The sequence below is a fragment of the Balaenoptera ricei genome, chromosome 15, assembly GCF_028023285.1.
Source record: "Balaenoptera ricei isolate mBalRic1 chromosome 15, mBalRic1.hap2, whole genome shotgun sequence".
Classification (NCBI taxonomy): Eukaryota; Metazoa; Chordata; class Mammalia; order Artiodactyla; family Balaenopteridae; genus Balaenoptera; species Balaenoptera ricei.
In genome coordinates this window covers 23,817,957-23,845,907 of record NC_082653.1, presented here as the reverse complement: position 1 = coordinate 23,845,907, position 27,951 = coordinate 23,817,957, and the positions used below count along the sequence as shown (strand labels likewise).

The 27,951-nt window shown below is 37.2% G+C and overlaps 1 protein-coding gene across 4 annotated transcripts in view; it reads right to left on the bottom strand.

Annotated features, from left to right (window-relative positions):
• RBM39 (RNA binding motif protein 39) overlaps positions 1-25,067 on the bottom strand; it is a 28,961-nt gene extending 3,894 nt beyond the window's left edge. For 2 of the 4 annotated variants that reach the window (XM_059898629.1, XM_059898630.1), the window contains exons 1-12: positions 24,757-25,066; positions 24,074-24,137; positions 22,280-22,329; positions 17,461-17,655; positions 14,756-14,821; positions 14,606-14,659; positions 12,366-12,483; positions 11,670-11,822; positions 8,144-8,281; positions 6,315-6,380; positions 4,125-4,329; positions 3,493-3,570 (exon numbers count right to left, since the gene is read on the bottom strand). In XM_059898629.1, the coding sequence (XP_059754612.1) occupies positions 3,493-3,570; positions 4,125-4,329; positions 6,315-6,380; positions 8,144-8,281; positions 11,670-11,822; positions 12,366-12,483; positions 14,606-14,659; positions 14,756-14,821; positions 17,461-17,655; positions 22,280-22,329; positions 24,074-24,124 (1,174 nt within the window). In that variant the 5' untranslated portion in view covers positions 24,125-24,137; positions 24,757-25,066. Of the gene's footprint in view, positions 1-3,492; positions 3,571-4,124; positions 4,330-6,314; positions 6,381-8,143; positions 8,282-11,669; positions 11,823-12,365; positions 12,484-14,605; positions 14,660-14,755; positions 14,822-17,460; positions 17,656-22,279; positions 22,330-24,073; positions 24,138-24,756 lie in introns of all 4 variants that reach the window. The other 2 variants (XM_059898631.1, XM_059898632.1) reach the window with 1 other exon arrangement.
• Positions 25,068-27,951: the final 2,884 nt, after the last annotated feature.

The following is a 27,951-nucleotide window of genomic DNA, read 5'->3' as shown; positions in this document are numbered from 1 at the left end:
TGGGAATAATGGGAAATGGGGAAAGGGAAGCACACCGGTCAGAAAATGCATGAAAACCCTGATCTTGAGAATTCAATTCCAAGTACTTGGGATATCAACTATTTATTGTTCTATCAGTGTCAGTAAGCATTTTAAACTTTAGAAGTTTATGGTGAAAGAGTAAATACTGCAGCAGTACACGTCAAACACTTTTAATAATCCACCGATTAAGTAGTGAGAGACCCCATTCTAACCATATGTATATATTAAGTTCTTTTAAGTTTTAAATTGTCATGTCCAGCCCAGAAGGTGGTAGTTTTATTAGGTCTGATTTCCTGGCCTATTCTGGAAATTTAATGAGGCAGGAATGAAATCTAATCAGATTTACTATAATATATGTAGTACAAGAAAAATCTAAACATCTAGTCTGTATTAAAAATAAACAGAATGGTGATTTCTACCAATATATTTTCTCATATAATCATTAAAATTCTACATGAGAAGGCCAATTAAGAGAAAGCTGCCATCAAGTGAAAGCAGCAAGTGTGAAAAGTAAAGAAAATGTCACAGTATCCAAAGGTATCTTGAAGTTTAAAAATTCTAGAAATATACAACATAGAAATTGTTTGAATTCAGTAACCTAATTTTCAGTAACACGTGATGCAACTGCAATATTTTATTATCATTTGGGCTTCTTGTTGAGTATACAAAATGATCATAAAACATGGGCAAAAATGAAAAGGGATCTGCAGCCCAAGTCACATGGGGATGTAAGAATACCTGGGTGCTCAAAATTGGCATCCCAGGGAGTTGAAGAAATGTAACTGGTGTATACTGAAGGAACTTGAAGATATGACCATAGGAACACTGTCAATAAACTTTAAATTATAAAACAATTTGTTTTTCCCTAAAATGGGAAAAAATGTTTAGGTATCAGAAATCCATGCTATATTAAGTGTATATAAATCAAAATCTCAAAAATGGTTCTTCAGGTCATTTGTAACAAGTTAGGAAACAAAGCATGGGTTTCATAAAGATAAGAACTAACTTATCTTAGAAAAGACCCATTAAACTTCCAGAATAAAAGACACGTGGATATAGTGATAGGCCACTCTTGGTTTCAAAAAACAACTTTTAAGAACTTAGGCAACAAGGGCCTCAAATATTGACATCAACACTCAGCAATTTATCTAATTTTAACAAGGAATGTGTAAGGTTTTAATGACAGGAGAAAAATACCCAGTTATGTAAATATTTACCTTAAAATAGAGTGTTGATTATTAATCCAGTAGTAATAGCAATTTACCAGAAGTATTAAGAAAACAGAACCAAACTTTAAAATCATCTATCAACACTAAAAAGGGGGAATATAACAAATAGTTAACTAAATGGCTATTTTAAGCAATCCACATGGACATTTAGAATTTTCAGCCTTAATATAAACTACCCAGTAAGTGTGCCCAGGGAAGTATAGTCACATTCTTCATTCATCATAAGAGAAATAATGGCTTAGGGAAATAATAACGTCTAACACTGAAAAACTATACTTAGGCGAAGATATTGTTTATAAACCAAATCAACATATTTGATACAGCAGCCAGGATGTAACAGAAGACTGTTTAGAAATGAATCATATGTATTTCTATTAAATCCCTAAAGGCACCAGCCTCTAGTGAAATACCTAGAATATGGTAAACACTAGCATTTTTCTAAATTGTTGAAAGAATGACCTGAACAATGGGAAGCAATACACAGATACAGTTTTCAGGTAAAATAGTAACTGTCAAACCAGAGGCTAGGATATATTTCTGAAGTGATGGGTTTCCTTTAGTATCTTCAATTACAGTACGTGACATTCTATGACTACGTGTTCACTGCAAAGAAATTAAATGTGTAATACTTGTTTAAAAAGTCAAAACAAACAAAACAATAATTTAGAGAAACCTGGAGTCATTAAATGATTCATAAATACAGAAATGCATTAATCGTTATAACTGTTCTTCTCATATGAATACACTAACATGCTTGTCAGTAATTTTAAAGAACTACCTATCAGATTTCAAAATCTATCACAGTTTGAAAGGAAGCACAAGACCCTAGAAGTACTCACAAACTTTCGAATATTCACTAAAAAGAGGAAAACACAGAAGCGCCCCCTATAAAGACTAATGCAGATGCAGAAATGATCCTCTCTGTTAATGGCTTTTCAATTGAAAAGGAAATCATCAAGCAACCACACAGAACTTTTTATATATCCAGATGCAGTACCATGATCTTATATTGCCATACTTTCTTGGGTTAGTGTTTCTTGTCATCTAAAGTACAAACAGTTCTTCTCAGATATTCTAAAAGCAAGGCTTCAACATCTCAAAATTTAATGCTATCCTAGCTCATAGATTTGGGTTAATTTCAAGTACCTGAGCCACAAAAGAGAAGAAAACAATGTGATTCATAAACTAAACCCACTGTTACATAATTGTAAGAAACTATCAGTTCTCTCCCTCTTTTCCTCACCTCTCCAGGCACTTCATTCTACAACTCTAAATCTCAAAATACAGTTGACCTTTGAATAAGTTGGGGATTAGGTACACCAACCATCTGAGCAGTTGAAAACCCGTATGTAACTTATAGTAGACCCTCCATATCCTTAGTCCTTTCAAATTCATGGATTTAACGAACCATTAATTGTGTGGTATTTACAACTGAAAAAAAAATCCATGTGTAAGTAAACCCTTGCAGTTCAAACCCATGTTGTTCAAGGATCAACTGCTGTATGTTCTAATTAGGAAAGCAGTTTTCTCTGCACTCTTAATACTGTAATTATTTTAAATAAAGCTTGATTCAAAGGCCTCTGGTAGCTTTCCAAACAAAAACATTACAAAAACCATTTTTCCTTTGAAACAATATAAACTTTTTGGTCTTCAATAAAAGTGACACATTTAAAAAGATTTAACAACTTACAGGGACTTCCCTGGTGGTCCAATGATAAAAGAATCCGCCTTAGAGTGCAGGGGACGCGGGTTCGATCCCTAGTCAGGGAACTAAGATCCCACATGCCACGTGGCAACTAAGCGCATGCACCTCAACTACTGAGCTCGTGTGCTGCAACCTACAGAGCCCACACACCCTGACACCTGCGCACCACAACTAGAGAGAAAACCCGCATGCCACAACTAGAGAGGAGCCCATGCGCTGCAACAAAAGATCCCGTATGTCGCAACTAAGACCTGGATGCAGCCAAAAATAATAAAAAAATAAATCAAAACAAAAACAAAAAACAACAGCAATTTCAACTAAAAATTGGTATGCAGGGTTCAAAAATACCGACAGTTTATTATGAGTGGATAATTATGTCCTATATCACCACTTCCTTACATGAACTCTTGAAATTTGTAAGTTAAAAGTACTTGATGAATTGAATTCTCAGTAAGTCCTTTTAAATGCAAAAATTTGGCAAATTTTCGAATTAGGTGAAAAAACAATGATTTCAAATAGAAAAGATTCAATTCCTACCTGCCACAGCACCAAATGCCAGAGAGCCACTCATTTGCAAAGCCTGCTGTGCTGCTGGTGGGATCTGCAAGCCTGTACCTGTAAAAGAATAGGTCTTAACGTCCCTGCTTTGTTAAGAGCGGGAATATCCTCATTTTCTGGTTGCGTAATACCAAAGTCACTTCATTAAAACAAATTACAGTGGTCTTTGGTAGCAGGGCAGGTGAGATTATTGCCAGGATCTCCTCGGATATCAAAATCCACAATTGCTCAAGTCCCTCATATAAAGTGGCATGATACAGTCTGCCCTCCGTACTCACAGATGTAGAACTCACAGATATGGGAGGCCAACTGTACAGGCAGGACATAGTATTAAGCACTGCAACTAAATTTACTCTGAAGTATGAGGATATAATTATTATAGAAAGCCAAAGGAATCGTATAACATACGCTGTGGTACTCAAAAAGCACCATCATAAAGTAGATTCTATTATAATTAAGGCAATAAATTTCACCTATGAAACCACATGTGCTGCCCAAGGATAACAGTTAACCCCAAAGTAAGAAAAAATAATTTTCTGTTTATTTGTCTGCATGGTTACCTTTCTCATTACGGTATCAACAAATCATTCACAACACTAGGATAAACTTACCCTCTGCGAGTCTAGCCATTAACTGGAGACGACCAGTTGTTCCCAAGTCAATTCCAGTCCTTTCCAGTTCATCACTGTCCAAAAATGAGCTAGCACTGGAAGCATCAGTACGTTCAGTAACATGACCAACTTTCATTGGCCTTCCTGCTAGCTCAAATCCATTAAGTTGTTCCAAAGCTTTCTTGGCACATTCTGAATCAGAAAACTATACAATTGAGAGGGGGATAACAAGTCCAGTAATTACTCATATACGCAAGGTAAAGAAACCCTTACTTATTAAAGCTAGTATATTCAATAATTACATATGCAAGGATGATAAAGTAACAAGTTCAAGCTATAAGTAATATAATCAGACCACCAAAGTTTACGCATATTAGATTTATTAATGTGGTGGTTTAAATGGCAAGACATTATCAAGTAATGACACCTGTCTTTGGGAATAAAGAATCTCAGTAACAAAATGTGAAAAGTAGTTTTTCAAACATCAAAACCCTTTTTAATATGCTGGAATAAATTAAAATGTTGCATCTTTTCTCTCATAAAAGTACACTATTCAGGAAAATTAAAAGTTCAACTCAGGTTTTTAATACAAAACTTAATTTTTAATACAAAATTCTGGGTCATTGTTTTATTGCCAGTTAACTAAGTATTAGTCTTAATTTCAGGATGCAGACACAATAAAACTTTAATTCGCACAATCTGGTTTTAATATAATGGAAGAACGGGCTATATTCTAATTCCACAGCTTCATCTTTCATCAGAATGTTGAATTGTTTAAAAATAATTTTTTTCCATTATTGAGATGGGAACAATTACAGATAGTAGTTACAAAATATAAAAACATTTACACACACAACAGAACCATGTAGATTTACATAATCTTGCTTTAAAAAAAATATTTATTTATTTGACTACACCAAGCCTTAGTTGTGGTAGGCGGGATCTTCGTTGCCACATGCAGGAGCTTCGTTGTGGTATGCGAACTCTTAGTTGTGGCATGTGGGATCTAGTTCCCTGACCAGTGATCGAATCCCGGGGCCCCTGCATTGGGAGCTCGGAGTCTTAGCCACTGGACCACCAGGAAAGTCCCTACATAATCTAGCTTTGCATACAGATCAGTAAGTCATAGGAAATAGTTCATACTTGATTTATGTTAAAAAATTAAAATGCTTTGCAAAATGTCTTCATTGTTTACATGACGTTTAGTAGTGTTCTAGCGAAAATCTGGCCAGTGAGCAAATATTCAAGCACTAAATCTAGCACATAGAACACTAAATACTTTAGATAATAATAGAATGAAATATTTGTAAGTTGCATGTAAAATCCCTTGAACACCTTTTTTTTTGGGAGGGGGGAGATCATGCTAATGTTACTAGTAACAAAATAGCATGTTGGTGTTTTATAACTTTTTCCTTTTCACCAACACACACTGAGGTAGATAAAATCCCACTGAACAGTGGAACATATTCTTATCACTACAGAATAGGTTTCAATTTTATTTAAATTTGGTTATGACACAATTGTAATTTCTTGATAAAATCTGGGATCTCTGTATTTTAAAAATTTTGTGTGTACAATAGCAGCAGTGGTGACAACTATCTGTATTTTAAACTAAAAATGTGTTTCCAGCACTTTCCAAGGTTAAAAAATAATTTGAAAAACTGTTCTCATGTAACTGGATTGCATCATGAACATTAATATATAAAGAGTTTATTTTTAAAAGGGCACCTCCATTCACAATTATTCCAAGCTGCCACGTCATACCCTATTCAGGCACTGGGCTTCAATGGTCAGCTACAAACACTTTTAATAAGGCAATCCTGGTCATGGTTGTCCGACGTGTCCATATAAAAAGTAAGAGAATTCCAAGAGACCTTTATGCAACTAACATCTTGTGTCACAAAAGAGTCAGACTGAAGAAATCCTAAAGGAGTGAATGACTTCAATTACATGAAGAGTTGGCTAAGCAAATTGACCATAAACAGAATGATAGCAAACTGCTTTAAGTTTCACATTTGGTGGACACCTTTAGCTACTAAGAATTGGCTACTAACAGCAAAATAAGTTAAACCACTTGAAAATATTAACCTTACCTCCTTCCCCACTATCAATAACCAATAAAGCTTTACACTACGCTACTCAAAATCAAAACCTTTTAAGTCATAATGTTAATCATGGTCAATTGCTTACCGTAATAAATCCGTACCCCTTGGATCGACCTGTTTCACTATCCATCATGAGCTGGATACTTTCAATCTAAAAATGAAAACCACAATTATTATTTATATAAGTGAAAAAGGGGGGGGCAAAAATATTTTACCCCTTGAAACACGATTTTAAAATGGCTCCCCCTAAAACATAATAGAAAACATATCACAATCCCTCATGCCCAAAAAATCTTCTTTCTAGAGGCCGAGGAACTTCCTAAACAGGAAGTTATGCACTGGGGAGGAGTCTTTTGCATCAAAAACCACTAAAAATCTGAAATCCTTTGCAGAATACAATGTTAAAAACGAAATCAACCTTTTTTCTTCCCCTTTGCTAAAATACACCAAATTTTAATTATCAATTATGCCAGACACAATAAATTGCCTGAAATGTTGGAATAACTAAAAATAACAATTGGATGTGGTTGATGGTTGCACAACACTATGAATATGCTACAAAGCAATGAGTGTTCACCTTAAATGAGGGAACTGTATTTACTACATCACAATATCCCAACAAACTTGGCCATACAAAGGAAGCATGAAAAATTAAAATACAGCACCCACATATTATATTTCATGTTCTGGTTGTTTCAGGAACGTATTCATTCTGTAATGACTGACCAACTCATACAATTATGATTTGTGCACCATTAATATGTGTATATTTCCAATAAATATAAAGCACCCACAAAATTAAACACCCCAACTTTATCATTATTGACACATAAAACAGTTTAACAAAGGGGTTGAGAGGGGTAGTGAAAGAAACTAACGAAATGTATATCCAAGGGCCATAAAGATTAAGTAGTGGACAAGGTACGACAGGAACCAAGATTTTTATTCATGGCCACTCAATGAATTTTTTAAACCAGAGCACAGCCTACTAGTAACATTTATTCTAACCATCTCCTCTAAAATGATGAGAACTAGACTTACCCTGGTGATTCTTTTGAAAAAAATGCATAAAAATATCAAATTACTATGTTGTGTACCAGAAACTGTTAGTGTTGCAATTCAACTGTACTTCAAAAACAGACTCATGGAAAAAAAGATCAGATTTGTGGCTACCAGAGGGGTGAGGGGTGGGGGGTGGGGGGTGGAGGGCAGAGGGAAGAGTTAGATGAAAGTAGTCTAAAGATACAAACTTCCAGTTATAAGATAAATCAGTACTAGGAATGTAATGTATTATTAACACTGCTGTATACCATAAATTAAGACTCAAGAGTAAATCCTAAACATTCTCGTCACAAGGAAAAAAAATTTGTTACCTATTTCTTTAATGTTGCATCTGTATGAGATGACAGATGTTCACTAAACCTACTGTAATAATTTCATGATGTATGTAAGTTAACTCACTATGTTGTACACCTTAAGCTTAGACAGTGCTGTGTCAATTTTATCTCAATAAAAAAAGAAAAAAAATGAGGACTAAATGGGCATAAACAGTCTAATTCCTTACACATTAAGTACAGAGAAGCTTATATACCCCTAAATTTTCAGTAAGAAAAACTATCCCAAGAAACAAACCAAGAAAAAAAAAATCTCTTGCTCCAATGCACAGTACATTTTATCATTCAGGTTGATTTGAAGCTAATACCATGCATTTCACTGTAGCATTACAAATGTTGATCGATTCTGTCTTCAAATGCTATCTTCAGGGAAACTATCTTGATCTAAGTGGTCTCAAAAACTTTATAGAACCACTCCAATCCTAACATTAATCTCTTAGAAACATGACAAAGCAAATAAATTATTGTGCAGTTACACTTGTTTCAAGATTTAGGATCCACTGAAAAACTTGGGACTTACCCTTCCAAAAGGCTCAAAGATCCCCCGAAGCATATCTTCAGTTATGTTAAAGTGTAACGAGCCCACATAGAGCCTCATAGGTCCAGCACTTCCCTTTTGTAGATTGTTTGCCATTGCTGCAGCTCTGTTTTTTTCTGCCTACAAGTTAGTTAAGACAACACATAAGGCACATCACACACATCCATTTAGAATGAATAAATACCATTTTAAGCAGAGTAGTAAATCCCACTCATACCTTAGCTTTGCTTAATGACAACCGACATCAAACTATGCTAAGTGTTAAGTCATACATAAAAGAATATTGGGGGACTTCCCTGGTGGCGCAGTGGTTAAGAATACGCCTGCCAATGCAGGGGACACGGGTTTGAGCCCTGGTCCAGGAAGATCCCACGTGCCACAGAGCAGCTAAGCCCATGAGCCACAACTACTGAGCCTGCGCTCTAGAGCCCGTGACCCACAACTGCTGAAGCCCACGTGCCTAGAGCCTGTGCTCCACAACAAGAGAAGCCACCACAATGAGAAGCCCACGCACCACAACGAAGACCCAATGCAGTCAAAAAAATAAAAATAAAGTAAGATACATATATATTTAAAAAAAGAATATTGTACGATTCCACTTACATGTGACTAATTAATGGCACTGAATAGTACACTTAAAATGGTTACAATGCCAAATTCTTAAACAAAAATTTTAGATTTTACTATGACATTTTACCACAATAAAAAAATTTTAGATTAAGTTTTAAGAGCATATACAAAACTCATATAAAGCAACTATGCAAGGTATTTCATATATAAAATGTGATCAATCAAAACTACATTACTATCCCTGGTGGCACACTGGTTGAGAACCCGCCTGCCAATGCAGGGGACACGGGTTTGAGCCCCGGTCTGGCAGGATGCCACATGCCGCGGAGCAACTAAGCCCATGCACCACAACTACTGAGCCTGGGCTCTACAGCCTGAGAGCCATAACTACTGAGCCCATGTGCCACAACTACTGAAGCTGGAGCACCTAGAGCCCATGCTCCGCAACAAGAGAACCCACTGCAATGAGAAGCCCGCGCACCACAACCAAGAGTAGCCTCCACTCACCGCACTAGAGAAAGCCCACACACAGCAACAAAGACCCAATGCAGCCAAAAATAAATAATAAAAATTTTTTAAAAATTAAAAAAAACCCTACATTATGCCAATCTAAAGCAGCATCCTGGTAACAGATATGCCAAATGTGGAAATATAAGATTATCTCCTGGAAGTGTTAAATACACTCATTATTCATGTGCTCTCAATATCACTGTTACTCAATGTACAGTACACCAACTGGCTGTCCATCGTAAAAGGACTTAGGTCAATATAAATCAAACCAAGTAAACCATTCAGTTCAGCAGTCATTTTTTTCCCATACCAAGTACTTCTCAAAGGAAATAGTTCTCAATTTATATTCTAACACAAACTCCTTTATTTTAACAAACTGGAGCATAATAGGAGATTAAAGTTAAATGAATTCACAATCTCATTTATCAATGTGATTCTTCTGAGCCCTTTGCCAGGCCAAGGTACACACTATTAGGTTTGCCCTCCATCACGGGAAATGAATTGAGCAATGATTCTCCCCAGCCTGCTTCCTAACAATTATTTTCTTATTGTGACATATAATCAAATGATAAATACCCAATATTACATACTGCTAAAACACTATGTAGGACCTACCATCATCTTTTAGAGATAGAAGGTAGTAATCTGACCACAGTTACAGCTTAACAGTGAAACTGGAATTTCACTTAAGATCTGGTTACAAATTTTGTGCCTAACTATAAAATGATGTAAAAGCTTGATGAGTAACCAGATTTTTCAGGAGTTATGAGGAGTATTTGTTTCAGGGGTATGAAAAGGAACGAACATAACTACTGTTATCTTGTATCGCTCAAAAAATATTCTTTAAATCCTTAGGAATTCCCTGGCGGTCCAGTGGTTAGAACTCGGCACTTTTGCCACTGCCACGGCCCGGTTCAACCCCTCGTGGGGGAACTAAGATCCCACAAGCCACTCGGCAAGGCCAAAAAAAAATTCTTTAAATCCTATATTCTCCAATTTAAAAATCTAAGTTATCAGGTTGTCACAGAAATCAACTTGTTTCTTAGTACAAAAAGGTACTGATGAAAAATCAAAAAAATACTTTCACGTTAATATACTCCAAGAGAATGATATATCCCAATTTTTCTACACCTAAATGAACTAAAATATTAACACTAATTTCATTTTTACAAAGGCAACACTCATTTATTGTGTAGCATCAGCAAAGAGGAATTAAATCATAATTTGGATTATCTTAAACAAAAAACATTCTCCAAATTAGTCTGAAACATCTTACTTTCAAGAAATGCTAGAGAGACTTCCCTGGTGGCGCAGTGGTTGGGAATACGCCTGCCAATGCAGAGGACATGGGTTCGAGCCCTGGTCCGGGAGGATCCCACATGCCACGGAGAAACTAAGCCCGTGTGCCACAACTGCCGAGCCTGTGTGCTCTGGAGCCCACGAGCCACAACTACTGAGCCCGCGAGCTGCAACTACTGAGGCCTGCGTGCCTAGAGCCCGCTCTGCAACGGGAGAGGCCACCACAATGAGAAGCCTGTGCACCACAACGAAGAGTAGCCCCTGCTCGCCGCAACTACAGAAGGGCTGCGTGCAGCAAGAAAGACCCAAGGCAGCCAAAAGTAAATAAATAAATAAATAAATAAATAAATAAAAAAGAAATGCTAGAATAGTTAGTTGTTCAAACTATTCTTAACATTATATAAAATCTTTCACAAGTATGTATTTTAAAACAGTGAAAATATTAAATTTACTAAAAATGTCAAAACCATTCCATTTAAAAGATAGGAAGGGGAAAACATGTTCTTAGATGCTTCTATCCCCAAGTAAGAAGTCATCACAAATCAGTAAAATTCTAGAACAAGTTCTCAAGTCTCTTCCATGAAATAGGTATTTACAACTTACATTAAAATGGTAAAGGATGTTATTAAGAATACACAATTATCAAAGAAATCAAGGCAAATTTTTTTTTAAAAAGCTACCCTGGGCTTCCCTGGTGGCGCAGTGGTTGAGAATCTGCCTGCTAATGCAGGGGACACGGGTTCGAGCCCTGGTCTGGGAAGGTCCCACATGCCGCGGAGCAGCTGGGCCTGTGAGCCACAATTACTGAGCCTGCGCGTCTGGAGCCTGTGCTCCGCAACAAGAGAGGCCGCGATGGTGAGAGGCCTGCGCACCACAATGAAGAGTGGCCCCTGCTTGCCACAACTAGAGGAAGCCCTCCCACAGAAACGAAGACCCAACACAGCCAAATAAATAAAAATTAAAAAAAAAAAAAAAAAAATGTTAATAATAAAAAGCTACCCTGAGAACATCTGACTTATGGTAGGAAGTGGTGATTGTGTAAGGCTCAAGGCATTACAACACAACACTTAAGCAACAGCAGGTTTCTAACACTACCAATGATCAAATTCTTAACCAAGAAAAAAGTTACCTGTGACGCCTGTACTATGATTGGCACTCCTAAAACCCGCTGGCCAGTTAATCCTATTGCTAGAGGCACTGAGCTAACATCGACAAATTCCACATAAGCAATTCCTTTGGAACGTCTTGAATTTCTATCAGAAATCATCCTCACATCTCGAACCTAAAAAGAAAACACACACTTTAGGTTCTGTTTGTGCAACCATTCACATAAGTATAATAATTTCAAGAGACAAGAGGCATATTAATGATATTGCAAAGCAAGCCACTAAAAAGATTTTTTTAAATAGGTAAATTTGTAGGCCCAATTCATTTATCAACATACATCAATTCCAACACTATTAACTTCCAAGTGAGGCAAAAAGAAATGGTATCAAAAATAAATTCCCTGGACTTCGTCCAGTGGCTAAGATTCTCCACTCCCAACGCACGGGGCCGGGTTCGATCCCTGGTCAGGGAACTAGATCCCACATGCCACAACTAAGAGTTTGCTTGCTGCAATTAAGACCAGATGCAGCCAAATAAATAAATATTAAAAAAAAAAAAAATTCCCAAAAAAAAAAAAAAAAAAAAAAAATTCCCTAACTAAATTCCACCAAACAAAATGTATTTAGATGTTTTCTCATTTTATCTGTCACACTGACAATTACTAAAATGTTGTTTGCAGTTTCTACTTAAATTAGCTCTGTAAATAGGCTTAGATTACCTTTCCTACTGTGGAGAAAAACTCTTCCAAATCCCTTGGCCGAATTCTTGCTGCCAGCTGCATGCAGAAAACGGTCCTTGCATCTCTTTCCTCAGGAGTCAGATTATCAATAGGCTCCCTAACAGGGGTAAAGAATATAGAATTAACTTTATAACTTATTCTTTTAAAATAACTTTTAATGCACATTTTCAGTAAACAGAATAAACTTTCCTGAAACCAGTTTGTCACTACTCCCAAGCCCATTTTAACTATGATGTATATAAAATGTCCGTAAAATAATTCAATGTGACTCAATGCCTTCAATATAATGATAACCTCTAAATGTTTCTTCTGATAGTATCTTACATTATCAGAACCAAAGTCCACTGGCCTCTCAATCTTACAAATGGTACTCTCTCCAGGATAATAAAGGGCCAATCAGAAGCCTGAGAGTTTAATGATAGTCACAAGTAATAACCCCTGAGTCCACAGTAATGTTGGACTGGTCCAAATTAGTAGAAAGGATGTTTCCCCAAAAGGAAATCATAAAGTAAAATTAAGTTTCATAATCACAAATGACAAACTTGAGAGTAAAACCCCAAATGATGAGAACTATTTGACTCTAAGAATTTTTTTTCACAAACTGAGATAGATATACGGAATAGTGAGGCAGCTGTTTATCAGAACTAGATCAGTCTTACTAAGACTCTACAAATTCAATACCCGAAAAAATACTTCTTGATGGTTATAGAATAGAGAGACAGTAACAATTAGCAAGTCAAAAATGAAATGAGATTATCTAGACAAATAACAATAGTGGGATTTAATTTACTCATGCTTACAAATAGATGGTGTACACTTCTAAATTTACAGAGGAAACTAAAAGTGCCCAAATACGTGAGAAAAGTAAAAGAGCACAATAGATAAATTTAACTTAATGAATGTCAAGGAAAAATAACAATGTCTACTGACATTATTATAAATAATTCTACTAAGATTAAGGTTCTAAGTAAATCCTTAAAAATGTAAGCATAAACATGCTCTTTCTTAACCATGTTCTGGACATTCTCTGGAAGAACTTTACAAAACTCACGTTACATCCCCTTGAGAAATCTGCAAGTAATTTTAAACCTATTACCGTAGAACAGAGGTACAAAGCTGACTATATCCAAAGAATGAGAACTAAATGGGAGTTTTCCCATGAAAGAGAACTAAATATTAAATAAAAACTCAGTATCTGTTACAAAGAGCGCCTTTAAGAACATTAAGGCAATCACTAAATCCTAGGATTAGAATACGTCAAACAAGAAGATAGACTCAAAAGTTAAAAGGTACCCTTTTAAGGGAAGCCAGAACATCAGTAAAAAACAATGCTCTCAAGTTAACAAAACGTTCCTTGAACCAAAATGGTAGACTGGATAGATAAGTCTTACCTTCTTTTAAGAGGAAAATATCTCACAGAATCACTCAAAATCATAATATTACTACTTGAAAACAAGTCAATTCGGTTACGATTTTGGAAATTAAATACTCTTCTCAAGTAAGGGAGCCAAATGATAAACTCATGACTATTTCAACTACTTTTCCACAAGAAGTTATTTCAATAACTTAAAATTTATTAACTCCAAAAGTGAGTCAAGTCTAAAGTTTTCTACAGCTACCATTAAAAAATTTTAGCTACTATAAAAGGGAAATAAAAGCACATGTAACATCTACACATTAAAGTGGTAATTTCTGCTCCATTCTTCTCACATGCAAGTTATTGAAAACTTAGAAATTCACATTAATAATACTAGAATTGGACTTCCCTCGTGGCGCAGTGGTTAAGAATCCGCCTGCCAATGCAGGGGACATGGGTTCGAGCCCTGGTCTGGGAAGATCCCACATGCCGCAGAGCAACTAAGCTCGTGCATCACAACTACTGAGCCTGCGCTCTAGAGCCCGTGAGCCACAACTACTGAAGCCCTCGTGCCTAGAGGCAGTGCTCTGCAACGAGAGGCCACCATGATGAGAAGCCCGCGCACCACAACGAAGAGTAGCCCCCGCTCGCCGCGACTAGAGAAAGCCCGCGTGCAGCAAAAAAGATCCAACTCAGCCATAAATAAATAAATCTTTTAAAAATTAATACTAGAATTGCAAAATGAATCAAGATTTAATATGATCCAAATTACTATATGTCATTAAATTTAGCAGTAACATAAGTTGTAAACACTTTATAAAAGCTAGAAGTACAAAACAAAGGAAATAGGGACAACAGTTACCTCACTGGGCTCTTGTCTTTTCTGAATGGACTTTTGCTTCGGGAGCGTCGTCTGCTGCAAAGTTAAAAAGTTTCAAAAGTTACCCAAACAAGTACACCACATTAGTTCCTTGAAAAACAATTTAAACAATTCAGAAGTATGTTTAAAAACCTTAATTTGATGCTATGAGGCAACCCAATCTTTCCTCGGATGGCACTGTTAAATTTTGGTCCGGAGCTAAAAAGGAAACACAAAATTACACTAGTTACAGGGTTAGGGTCTTGCTAAGATCGCGTTCATGCGCTCTCCAGCAAGTTTAACATTGTTTAGGCTGCTTGTTTTCCACCTCAATTATGAAGAGGAAATAAAGAGACTTTTTCTTCTCTTAACTCTATCCCAGGCAAACTGCTCTTACAGTTATCCATCCTGGACCACTGAGAGGTGCCAAGACCAAAGGTTACAGCCTCAAAATTTTTAATATTCTGAAAATGCTCAATTTTCAGTCTAGTTCTCTTTAACTACATATTTGTGAATACATTCCTGAATTTAGGGGGGGAAAAAAAAAGATACAAAGTGAAAATTACCCTGAACTTCCCTCACACCAGCACAACTATAGTTAACGATTTGGTGTGCATCTTTGCAGATCCTTCCTAAGGAATACACATGTGCTCATATATACATACATATACAATATTCAGGTATGTCTTCTTGTTTGAGGAACTCTTTTTTTTTTTTTTTTTTTTCAGGCCACACCGCGTGGCTTGTGGGATCTTAGTTCCTCAACCAGGGATCGAACCCAGGCCCCAGGCAGTGAAAGCGCAGAGTCCTAACCACTGGACCGCCAGGGAATTCCCTTGAGGAGTTACTTTTAAAAAATAAAGGAACTAATTCTTTCCATAATCATGAAACTCCAACTTCTTCATTTAACAGTAAGTCTCCAAAACCGCATATAAGCATATGTAGTATGTCATACACTTCAGTTCTTTTTGACAAAATAGTCCATAGTAAAGATGTGAAGGAAGTTCATCAATCCCTCAGGAAAATTCTTTTTTCGGGACTTGACATATTAGAGGAGTGTTTTCAAAAAAGATCACAAAAGTAACTTTTTAAAAAAGCTTTATTCTGTAGTCTAGAATATTCTAAAAAGGCCCAGTAGTTTATGGCCCTTTTATTTTGAATGACCAAACTAAGTTAAAAGGTCAGAACAGATGTCCCTTAGTGCTCATCCTGCTATCCTTCACCAGATGGGTAGCAAAATGAAAATATATGGTGGTCTTCAATCCACATTTGGATTTGTTTTCATGGACTCTACATGCACGTATTAACACCCAAGCAGTTCCAAATAAAATTGTATTAAATGGGTCCTTTGCAAAGCACACTAAAAGTGATCATAAAGAATATATATTTACTGGATAAATAAGAGTCTATAAGCTATTTTCTTTCCCCTTCAATTATAAAAGTTTCAGTTTACTGCCTTGGTAGTTAAAAATCACCTGAAACCAAACATAAGAACTAAGTGAGTTTAAGTCAGACCAGAATCACAGGCTGACTTCAAGTATTCATCACTGATCAGAGATAATAGTATTCAGAATTTATTAAAGTAATCCTTCCCCCCTATTAAGTTCATTCTGGTAAAAAAGAATGCAGTAAATTTTGATAAATTGGACAAAAAGCAAAGTATTTTCTAATAAAGCACTCAGAATTAAAATAACATTGTGGTCCTTTTTAAGCTGTTAAAAAGTTTATAAAATAATCAGCTAAGAGGACCTTAGAGAACAAGGAGTGGAATCCTTTTTATTGAAAAACCTGAATCAGAACTCCAAGTATTACCAACTTTACTGGGTTCAAATAATACCAAAACATTTCATCAATAGCAGTATTGTGGGTGCTCTAATTTCCATTCTCTTCTCATTCAAGACTAAATAGCCTGTCAGTGGTTACCTCCTACTTAAGAGATGAGAAAACTAAAGCTTAAGAATGTTTCTTAGAGTGTTTAACCAATTTAAAGAGCCAAGGCTCTGATTCAGGACTGTTGTCTTTGAATTCAATCTTAAACCATTCAAGTTTTAACGTTAAAACTGTTAATTTTAACATATCCCACAGTTTACAACAGTGTATTTACTAACAGGAAAGAACATCATAAATCACTAGGGACTGTTAGACTGAACTGCTTAAAGAGTTGCCAGAAGGCTCTTTCCAAAGTCATTAATATATTTTAGCTTTTTAAAAATTACTATTAACGAACCATTTCCAACTTGTTTAACCACATCAGAATTTCCATAGTGATTCAACCTTCAAAAGCAGTTTTAGTGCGTTCTTACTATTAAAAGACCTTAAATACAAAGATGTGTGATGAGCCCCCTAAATAATCATTATCAAGAAGCATGCACTAAATTCACAACTGGTCTGTCATTTCAGCTGAAAACAGCCACACAGACAAGACTGTTAACTATGTATTTGACTAACTATACATATTTGCAATATGTATCCATCTGAGCTTTAAAATTTTAAATAACTTTACGTTCAGTAAAGGATACTGTGATAGCTCACAAACCTTTAAGCTTTCACGTATTTGGCACTACAATATCAAACCTTTTTAAAAAAAGCACTTTAGTGCTTTAGTTTTAATTGGCACACAGTAATAATATTTCTAGATGGAGTAACAAAATGTTCTGCATGCCTAGTAAAACAAACATTATGTATCTGTCCACACACTGCATTTCTACTGGACTTTTCAATGCCAAAATCCTTATTTAATACTTTTTAACTGATCATATTGAAAAATAAAATTCCACAATTCAAGTCACTCCAGTTACGCTATCTGGATACCCAGAAAAATCTCTCAAACCAATATCATCATAATTATAGTTACATACTAAGGACTTCTGTAGCGGCCTCTGAATCTGCGATCTCGACTTCTTGAACGGCTCCGTCTCCTTTCTTTGCTTCTACTTCGCTTCCTTTCACGGCTTTTGCTCTTTTTCCTTTCTCTATCTCTACTTCGCTTCCGTTCCTTACTTTTGCTTCTTTTTCGTTCATGACTACGACTTCTGCTCTTGCTTTTTTTCCTCCTGAGAAGAAAAAGTCACCATTATCTTGCTGATATAAGTATCTGCAAAAATTTACTTCCTTTTATGGTCAGATATATTTTGCTATTTTTACTATCATACAATGATACATAATAATCACTTATGGAAAAATAATTCCTAGGTAAGGCAAACAACACCCCACCGTTGCCTTCTACTACGGAAAATCAGCAGCCCGTTGACAATGAATCATTTGAGTGAGAGGGACTATAATGATCTTTTTTGAGAGTCAGCTAGAGCTTTAACAAGGAGAGGACTTATTGGTAGGTATAAATCAAAACCTGAACTTTGAAATGTTTTTTTTTTCCTTTGGCCATGCTGCACAGCATGCAGGATATATCTTACCCTGACCAGGGATCGAACCCCATGCCCCCTGCAGTGGGAGCACAGAGTCCCAACCACTGGAGTACCAGGGAAGTCCCGTGAACTTTTAAATAAAGTCTATCATATCTGGCCAACTAAGTATAACTGTAATCCAAAACATACAGTAATAAAATCAAAGTTACAATACTTTAAGTATTAGTGTTGGATCATATATAAAAATTGCCATTAAATACACTTATTTCTCTTAAGCCAATTTTGACCCAATCTGCACATATGAATATTATATACTTTCAAAGGGCCATACAGGCCTCACTAATTCAGTTTTTATGGGCAAAATTATTACAAATAATGACAAAGGACAATAAAACTAATGCAGTAAAACGCAATCTGACACTCCTAGACTTCAATGTGACCACTTCAGATACTTTCTTTTTCAAGTTACAATGAGTACACCAGATATTGAAATATGCCATTTTTATGCCAGTTTATACAAGCCTGTGGGGTACAACCAAAAGGAAGAATCAACACCTTTATAAATCTTTATAAATTCTCAAGCTCTGAAAGGTAAAAAAGCCAGTCAGTCGTGTATCTTCCCGTTCATTTCTGTATTCCTCACAGCATACACCCACTCATTCCGTAATTTTTATAATCTGTACCTCTGTCATCACCCAAATTTTAGAGGTGCCTTCAGATATTTCAATATAAATTGACAGACATTTCAAATTAAACTTATCCACTTAAATGTCATTTTGTAGTGGCTAGAAGATTATGAAACATTTTGACAACCACATCATTTGGAAATTGAATTAACTGTTTAGTCCTTATCAAAGCAAAGTTAGCACAAGAGCAATTGAAGTCTGCCTCAGAGAACCTGTAAGCAGGTCATCTTAGAGTGCATTGAAAATAGAAAATGAAGACACCCACCTTCTGGAATCTTGAAACCCACACTCCAATCACAAGGAGATGTAGAGCTTTCCAAGGAGGCAGAAACTTTGTCTAAAATTTCAAGATAATCCACCTGACTGTCAGAAATGTATATGCTAGGTAGCACATGACAGAAAATTAGGCTACACTCATTACTTATACAGACGTCATCAAAGCAATGCCCAGAAGGGCAACAGATAACATTCCAACTTTGCTGCCTAAAAACCTGAAACTATCTCTTAGACTAAAGAATTCTCTGAGATAGCTATAATCAAAAATCCTAAATATTATCAATTAGGGGACAAAGTAAAAACTCCATCCCCCACAAAAAGGACAAATAAAGTTTTGCTCTGCTCATAAATGGTCCATTGCAGAGAGGCAGCCAACCTCCCAAATTACCTCTTTTTAGGCCCAAAATTTATTGCGCCAAAGGAAAGGACTCGAAAATTGTAGAGCTAATTTCAACTTAAGGTCTTCCTAGGACTTTTTATAAATGAGTCCCCACCCACATCTGAAGGCAACCCCAGACAGGTAAAAAGACAGCAACATACTAAGACATTCAGAAATATAATCCTCTTTATAAAGCCCAGACAAAAATTTAAGGGTGCAAGAAAGCAGTGTACTTCTTTATAACAAAATGAAGCTTCAAAGAACATTTATTAAGTTAACTAAAGAAGGGTTATCAAAGTCCACACTAATAGTCAAATCCTGTTACAACTTAAAAGGGACTTTCCAAAGTCTTTAGTGGCAGTGGAATTTTGTACTGAACATCATTGAAGTAAATGGTCCACTGGGCTGGGCCTTTGGACTTTTTGGTTATATGGCCTCTGCTGTAAAGGTGTTTTGCTATAACTGGATTTGACCTCTTCCATGTAAGAAGATCTAAATTTTAAATGCAAAGTACTCTGGAAAATAAGAAAAAAAATAGAAAAGTCATTTATTCCAAAATTTATAGATAATCCACACCACAGTAGCCAATATATTTTAACTGTGTCATTTATTGTTTTTTATCCTTTTTTGAGAAATTCCAAAAGAGCTTAACTGAATGGATGCTGGTTGAGACTTTGCAAAACTGGTTATACTAACAAATACTCCTCCCATGAAGGCAAGCTCAGGTACTTAAAAAGGCATACTTTGAGGTCTTGCCAAGCTCAGGGGTATAGCTTTTCAGAAAGAAGGCTAATAGATAACCAATTTGTGTTAATATTAAACTTAGTTCCTTTTACTATTACCTGAAATCAATTGAGTGTATGTACTGAGAATTACTTTTAAAAGAAAACATTTACTAGTCAGTCAACTCTCAATTTCTCATAATGTGCATTTTCTTACTACCTTAAAACTACATCCCCAATACTCAATGGCTTTTAAAAAACAATGAAGTTTTAGGATGAGAAATGCACATGGCACGTTCCTTTGGTTAAGAGACCTAATTTATACTAATAACTAATACACAAGAACATTCTGCTTGTTTTGTAATTTATCCCTAAATACAAAAATTTTTTTCTAGATAACTTTCAAATTAATTCGAAAGATTAATTCCCTTCAGAAAAAAAACGGGTGAACAGTTACTGGCTGACCAAGGGAGTCATTTATTTAATCAGCTTTAACTGAGAATGAGAAGAATGAGAAGTCTGACAGAGAAATAATTTGTACATTTAAAAAGAAACTAAATGATCGCTGAAGTTTTGAAAAGGTTCTTCCCTTAAACAAAGAATCCTATGGCCAATTAAGCTGTCCGTTCTTCTATTTAGTCCCACTGGACTCTTTACATTATAAACACCACTAAGTAAGCACCAGTCATTGAGAGCTTGATGCTAAATTTCCTTGTAAAAGACTGGTAGTCTTAATGAGCTTAGTTGTAGGATGGTTAACAAATATAAACTGGAGATGGTATTAGTAGCAAGGAATGACATGTAAGAATGGCACAACACAGAAGGCATGTGCCCTATAGTGCAGGTCCTCATTCTTTTGGCACTTAGAGTGAGATCTTTATCCATCCACTTGGTCTGATATCTAGAGATTGGATAATTTCAATTTATATGGTTACCACTTCCTGGGTTTTGATTACAGAATTGCAAATCACAACGATTAATTAGGAAACTTACTTTGGTAAAAGGTCTAAAATCAGAGGACATGATACCACGCAAAGATTGGCTGACCGCCTCAAATCATAACAATTCAAGACTAAACCCAACCCAATACCCTTAACGTGATTAGTAAGGAACTATAACAGACTCCCACCCAAACAGAAAAAATATAGGACATGTCCTACAAATTGTATCATTTTGATCCATCACTATAAGATTCTAGGGGTAAGAATATCGGTGTAGCAAAACCTGGACAATCCAGTCTACGTCCTAATCTATTTTATGAAATTATATTAACCTACCTTACAAACTTGTGAGGATATTGAGGTAGTATATTATGAAGCACTTAGGAACTCTTAGAAGGAAGCGCCAAAAAGAACCAAATAAGTGGCTTATTCTACATCATTTTTCATTATGTATTATGGGGTCATGAACATGACAGAACGTTTGAATATGACATCACGAAGGCTAATAAAATGTCTTAATGCTTATAATACAGACCATGTGATGTTAAGACTCAATGATTTTAGAGCTGAAGGAAAACCCCAAGAACAGGATCAAATTTTATAAAGTGCATCTATTTAGACTTCTTGCATACTATACTCTGTACTAGTCTGTATCAGAGCTCCTATTAAAGATTACTTCTTTAACCCAAATGACACGCATAAATATTCAGTTTTTTTAAACTCCATTCTCACTATTAAGTCTATCAGAGTTTAAAAAGCTTAAGAAGACGAAAGTCATGTAAGAGGAACATTAAGAAGTACTTAAGTGTGCTATAACATTACTACAAAAAGAACCTTTAGGAGCATCAAGGAGCATAGATAATTTACAGCTCTGACTCCTTCAGTAATTTAGGGCAAACAATACTTTTCCACAGCCTGGTTATTACCTTCTTCTTTCTAACCATCTTCAGTGGATGTAATAGTTTTATTGATAACATCACATAATAAATATTAAGCCAAAGTTAATAAATTTAAGACAAAAGACAAGTTCTAACACCAGAACTCTTATCCAGATTGTCATGGATGGACCTGGAGGGGAAGGTGTCCAAAATGTCCCTGACACCAATTCCTGAAATTAAGGAAAGAGTCCATAGTTTTACATCCTCAAATAGTGTCTCATCCCAAAAGGTAAAGAACCTACTTTTCTAAAAAAGGCAAAGAAACCCTTCAGGAGAGAACCTTGGGTTTGATGCTTTAGCCACAGGAATACAACTTAAAATCTCAACCACATATAGCTCCCCCCAACCCAGGTCCCTTCTTAAAACTTACTTTTTGCTACGTTCTTCATGGCCGTTGGCACTGCTCAACTTGTTCTCATCCTAAGCAGGGTTGATAGAAGAACATCATGAGGACGAAGTGGTAACATTTCAAGTTGTCAAAGGGTAAAGGGAATAGGAATAAGAAAATACAAAACAATTTTAAAACTAATTACTTATTTATAGTTTAACATGGAAGGCTATAAAAAAATTTAGATGGGTATGTGTTTAACCACTTTGTTGCTTACAAATTAAGTCATCAAGATACAAAAATAAAAATGCATATTAACACGTTAAATTTTATTTTCTTACATAGTTAGATAGTAAGTTATCCAGATTTACAGTGTTGAAGTGGTTAAATAGAATTTCTGTATAACATGAATGAAGTCCTGTTTTGAGTTTTATTCCATGTGCTATGGCCCCTTTGGTCAGTACCATGGCTCTATTTCTGCCTAAGCCCCAAGTGGCCATGCTAGCAGCCAGCCACTATCGATTTCCTGTGACCGATGCCATTCCTGAGATCTTCGCCCATTTCCGTTGGAGGGTTGGGACTGTAAGAGCTTGATGCCACCTCTGTCACACATCTCGCCCTGAAGCAAACAGGGATTCACACTGCTTTAGTAATGTTGACTCCCAAGAACCCAAGAAAGTCAATTAATAATCGACCAGTCCTACTTCCATACCTGTTTACATGGAATTACATCCATGTTAAACTAAGACAGAATCTTAACATTAAAATAGAAAGTAGCGCTTCAAGAGTCTAAGCATTACAAAACTACATACACTATTAAAGCTTTAAAGAATTCATCCAAATTGGTACCACATGGTCGAGCTATACACTCCAAAACAAATGTATTATTTTTAAAAGGTTTAGCGCAATGTTTATTTTAAAGTTTGATCACATCAGTTATAGGAGTATAAGTGCTAACTTACAAAGCTTACAGTTCGTGACATCAGTGATAACGCATGCATACTGCTATTTTCACCACCAACTGGTGAAAGAATGAAAAGACACTTTTACTGTGATACTGAAATGGGTCAAAGACTGTATTATTAGTCAAAATAACTCCTTTGTAGTTTTTTGTGTGAAATATTATGGCAGGGACTAATTAAAAATAAAACAATATGGAGAACAGTTAAACAGTCATCAAGTGACTCAAGTTGTGATATTGCCTCTTTTGATTTAAGAATTTTTTTTTATTCAGGGATCCAAGAATTTTAGTAATTTTTAACTGAGCAGATCATCACCTGCCTGTTTTAATATTGACTATTACCAGTCTTATGTATAGGATAAATTTTTAAATCTCACCCATTTCTTCTTGTAAGACTTGTCTTATTTAAAGATTTGCTTGCCACAGACTGGTTATGCTGTGTTATTCTTGGACCCCTGCTGCTTTCCCAAACCACTACATTCACCTTTTTGCTATACCAAACTGGAGCTGGTAATTCTTAGTTGAGTCATTTTACCTAGGGGACCACGGTACAGCGATAAGTCACTCAATTACTACCTTATGATTGACAGTTCACACTGGAATCAAAGGTGAATTCATGGGAGTAGAGGTGAGATATCGTTAGGCAAGTCTACAAAGAGAGATAGATGGGCATTTATTCATCACGCTGAAGTGAAACTACTGCACAATATTATTACATCAATAGCATATATTTACTTTTGTAAGTTACACTTAATGCATCTCTGATAAGATAAATCAAGAGGGCTCCGGGGAGGTTAGTTTACATTTCAGCAGTAGTTTCGTGAATAATGCTAAATTAAGAAATAGATAAACCTCACCGACTTGTTTTTTCTCACCTTCTTGTAAGGAGCCTCAAGCATTGCTTCAATATCAATATCGTCTGCCATTTTCTCTGAACGCCTAGGTAAAGAATAAGAATGAAAAATTCAGTGAGTAAACAATTTTAAATTTTGCTAAATTTCCTTCTTACCGGACATACTCCAAAACTTCCGAGACGCCCCACAAAACGACTAAGGTGGGACGACGCACTTTAGTAGGCTTGACAATTAAACCTGAAATGTCCCCAAGACCAAACACACTAAAACAGATTAAGTATCCGATTTTTAAAAAGCCTGTAATGCCTCAAAAAACAACCCGAGAGCATCTAACGAAAGCGCCTCTTTCCGCGCAAAAACCCGCGCTGCCATTTTAGGGGCAAAGGGAAACTCCCTCGGTTGGGAGGAGTTCGGTGCCAAGGCAGCGTTCGGCTGGCGCCATGTTGGGAGGTCGCGGTCTGCCCAGGCCTCGAAGGGACAGGTAGCCTCTGCCCGAGGCCTCTCTGGAGCCCATGCCACCCGAAAACCCTGAAATCTACCCAACCGGAAAATAAGGGCGCGGTCTTCGAAATGAAGCCCATTTCTCGAAAACCTGCCCCCCCAACCCCGTCGCTTAAGACCGCCTAACGAGTGCCCCTCAACCCAGAAAAGAACCACACCTCAGAAAAGCCCTGCAAATACGGGGGTCCGCGACGCCTCCTTACCTGTGCGGGCTTTCGGGGCCCCTGCGGTGCTCGTATTCGGAATAAGGGGGGTTGCTACTGCCGCCGCTGTTGCTACTGTTAAGCCGCTAGGCCCAGGCCGCAGTACCCCCCAGCCCGAATTTCGAGCTCCGAGTGCGGATAGGCCCAAGCGAATCTAAAAGAAACAATGGGATTAGAGAAGCCCGCGCGGGAGTTCAGGACGGCGGCTTCGGCAGCGGAGGATCCACCCCTGCGGCAGCGTCGGCAAGCTCTCTGAAATGGCGGCCGCGACTTCCCCGTACTCACATTCACCAACACACATACACACACACAAACACACGGGGCCTCACAGAGCCCTCAGCACGGGCTCTCGCGAGAAGCTGCTCTTAGTTTCAGTCCGGAGCAGTGGAAATATCGCGAGATCTAGGCATAGGGCCCAGCGACCGTGGCCTAATCTCGCGCAATAATTGCGCCACGGATATTCCCATCCCCCACTCAGAGAGGCGCTTTTGACTCCCCCCTCCAGATTGGCGTCCACATCTCGCGAGATCGCGCAAGTTGCTAGCGCAAAGACAGTTGGTACGTTTCCTGTCAATCTTCTAGAAAACTCACCGCTGAGTGGAGCACGGTGGTCACCGCCCCCTCGTGGCGCCTCCCAACGGCTATCAGAAGGTTTCGCCCTCAACGCTGACGGGTTTCCCCTCCTCCCGCGAGCCTCCCACCTAGATGTTTGTCAAGGTCGCCATAAAGCAACCTAGTCCATATGGCGATAGAATAAAACGAAAACGCTCATGTATAGATTATCCGCCGGGGTGAAGATGGAGTGAAAAGCATGTGAGAGAGAAGGTGAAAAGAGACGTACAGGCGTAGGGGGCTAAGGGTGTAGAATAAAAAATTAGATTTCTCGGCCTTGTGGAGCCAGTGGACTAGGCACTGCGGCGACTGCCGAGCTTCAAAACAGCCTTGGTAGTAGTGGAAAAAGGCAAAGAGAAGGTGAAAAAACACTGCTTCTCTTGGCAGTGGACCAGCTTTGTGACCCTCGAATTTATAGTCTGGCCTTGTGTCGGGGTTGCTATTGTTTCTTAGAAAATGTCCCCCATCTCCCTGGAACTTGGCTCCTCGCCCCTGAAGTCTCCCAGATGCCTGGCAGTTAGAGTGTACATTCACCGCTTGTTCTTTGGTCTACACGGTGAAAAAGAGCGGAGGGCAGAGAGATCATTGACTATAAGACTTTTAACTCTAAGATAAAAATGCTTGAAAAAATTTGGGAAGATAACTTACAAGCAAAAAATCTTGAGGGAGAAAATCTTGAAGTCTGTTGACAGCTTAATGATTGAGGGCAAAGATTTGAAATGAGTTTGTAACTGCTTCCGCACTGTGTGACCTTGGGCAAGTAAATTAACCTCTCAGAGCCTACCCTCCCTTTCCTCCTGTGAAGAGTATAGTATAATTACTTAACTTCTTGATCCTGACCTAGGCCGATAATGCTCACTAGTGAATTCTCAGCGCTTAGCCACATACCCAGCCAGGTGGACACGTAATAAATGAATGAATGAATGAATGAAAGCCTAATAGGAGTATAGGGAGGATTGAATGAGACAATAGCTGTAAAATGCCTGGCAAATATTTAATCCTCAAAACAGTTAACTTCTGTTATTTCTAAACAAAATTATTTAGAGGAAAGTATAGAGAGGCTTTCCATTTCGGATTAACTTTCCCCTCAGGTGTTTCTTTTAGAGGGTTAATAGATTTTGCATAATTAGTAATATTCCCTTAACTTCTTTTCCTGAAAACTCAGATCCTCTTTTCATTTTTTATTTTATTTTTTTAATATTTATTTATTTATTTATTTGGTTGCATCGGGTCTTAGTTGCGGCAGGCGGGCTGCTTAATTGCAGCTCGCTGGCTTCTTAGTTGAGGCACGTGGGCTCCTTAGTTGTGGCATGCATGTGGGATCTAGTTGCTGGGCCAGAGATCAAACCCAGGCCCCCTGCATTGGGAGCACAGAGTCTTAACCACTGCGCCACCAGGAAAGTCCTTTCATTTTTTAAATGTTGAAAATCACCACATTATATTGACGCATAATATATCAGAAAAGACAAGCTAGCCTTTGCCTCTCTTTTCCCTTTAAGTGTTGTTAATTGTGCCAATATTAAAGAATAGGTGGTGGCCCCTTCTTAATTTTTTTCTTTGTTTGGGAACATGACAGAATTTGACCTTAACCTCTAGACTTCTTATTTGAGAAGAGAAAGGTTTTAAGCTCTAAGTCACTTGAGTATTGAATATCCCTTAAATTGTTTTCTGTTCCAGGAATATCAGAACCTGGCAATTGAGCACACAGTCAAGGAACACCTGCTGGAAAACGCAGTCTCTAAAACAAAAGTATTTTTATACATTTAAAAGAAAATATTAAGAACATAATATGCTTTTCATTCTCTTTGCAAAACTTCTGTCACTCTGTCTGGCTCATGGACTCATTGCCCTTTCATCATTTTGTTCTCGAGTCATTTGCAGTGAAGGTCATTGGGTTAAATCATCACCAGCACCAAGAATATCATTCTATCTGAAAACTTATGAAGAGGAGACCACAGCATAACTAAGCGCCCGGGATAAAGGAGGTAACAGGTATTATCCTTAGAGAATTTGGCTGAAAATTAAATATATTTTGCCAATGTGAGTTTTTTAATGTCCACGTATGATTTTTATGGACAGGGGATGCTATTTTTCACACTTGCATTTTAAAAACTAATATTCAACTTACATAGTAAGTGCATTTTTATCCAGTTTTCCTTGAGTCTTTAGGACTGACTTAGAAAATGTTTTATTTATGAATCTAACTAAAAAAAATTTTAGAATCATCTTCACTTTTTCTGTTAATATTGAGTTGAATTCCAGTTGAATGGACTAAATTCCCTTCAAAAACTCAGTCCCATTTATGTTAGACAAGTTTCCTCAAATTTAGTATGCTTTTATTAATTTAACATGATGTATTATTTTTGAGTATTTTAAAACTTTCCCGGGCTTCCCTGGTGGCGCAGTGGTTGAGAATCTGCCTGCTAATGCAGGGGACACGGGTTCGAGCCCTGGTCTGGGAAGATCCCACATGCCGTGGAGCAACTAGGCCCGTGAGCCACAACTACTGAGCCTGCGGGTCTGGAGCCTGTGCTCCGCAACAAGAGAGGCCGCGAAAATGAGAGGCCCGCGCACCGTGATGAA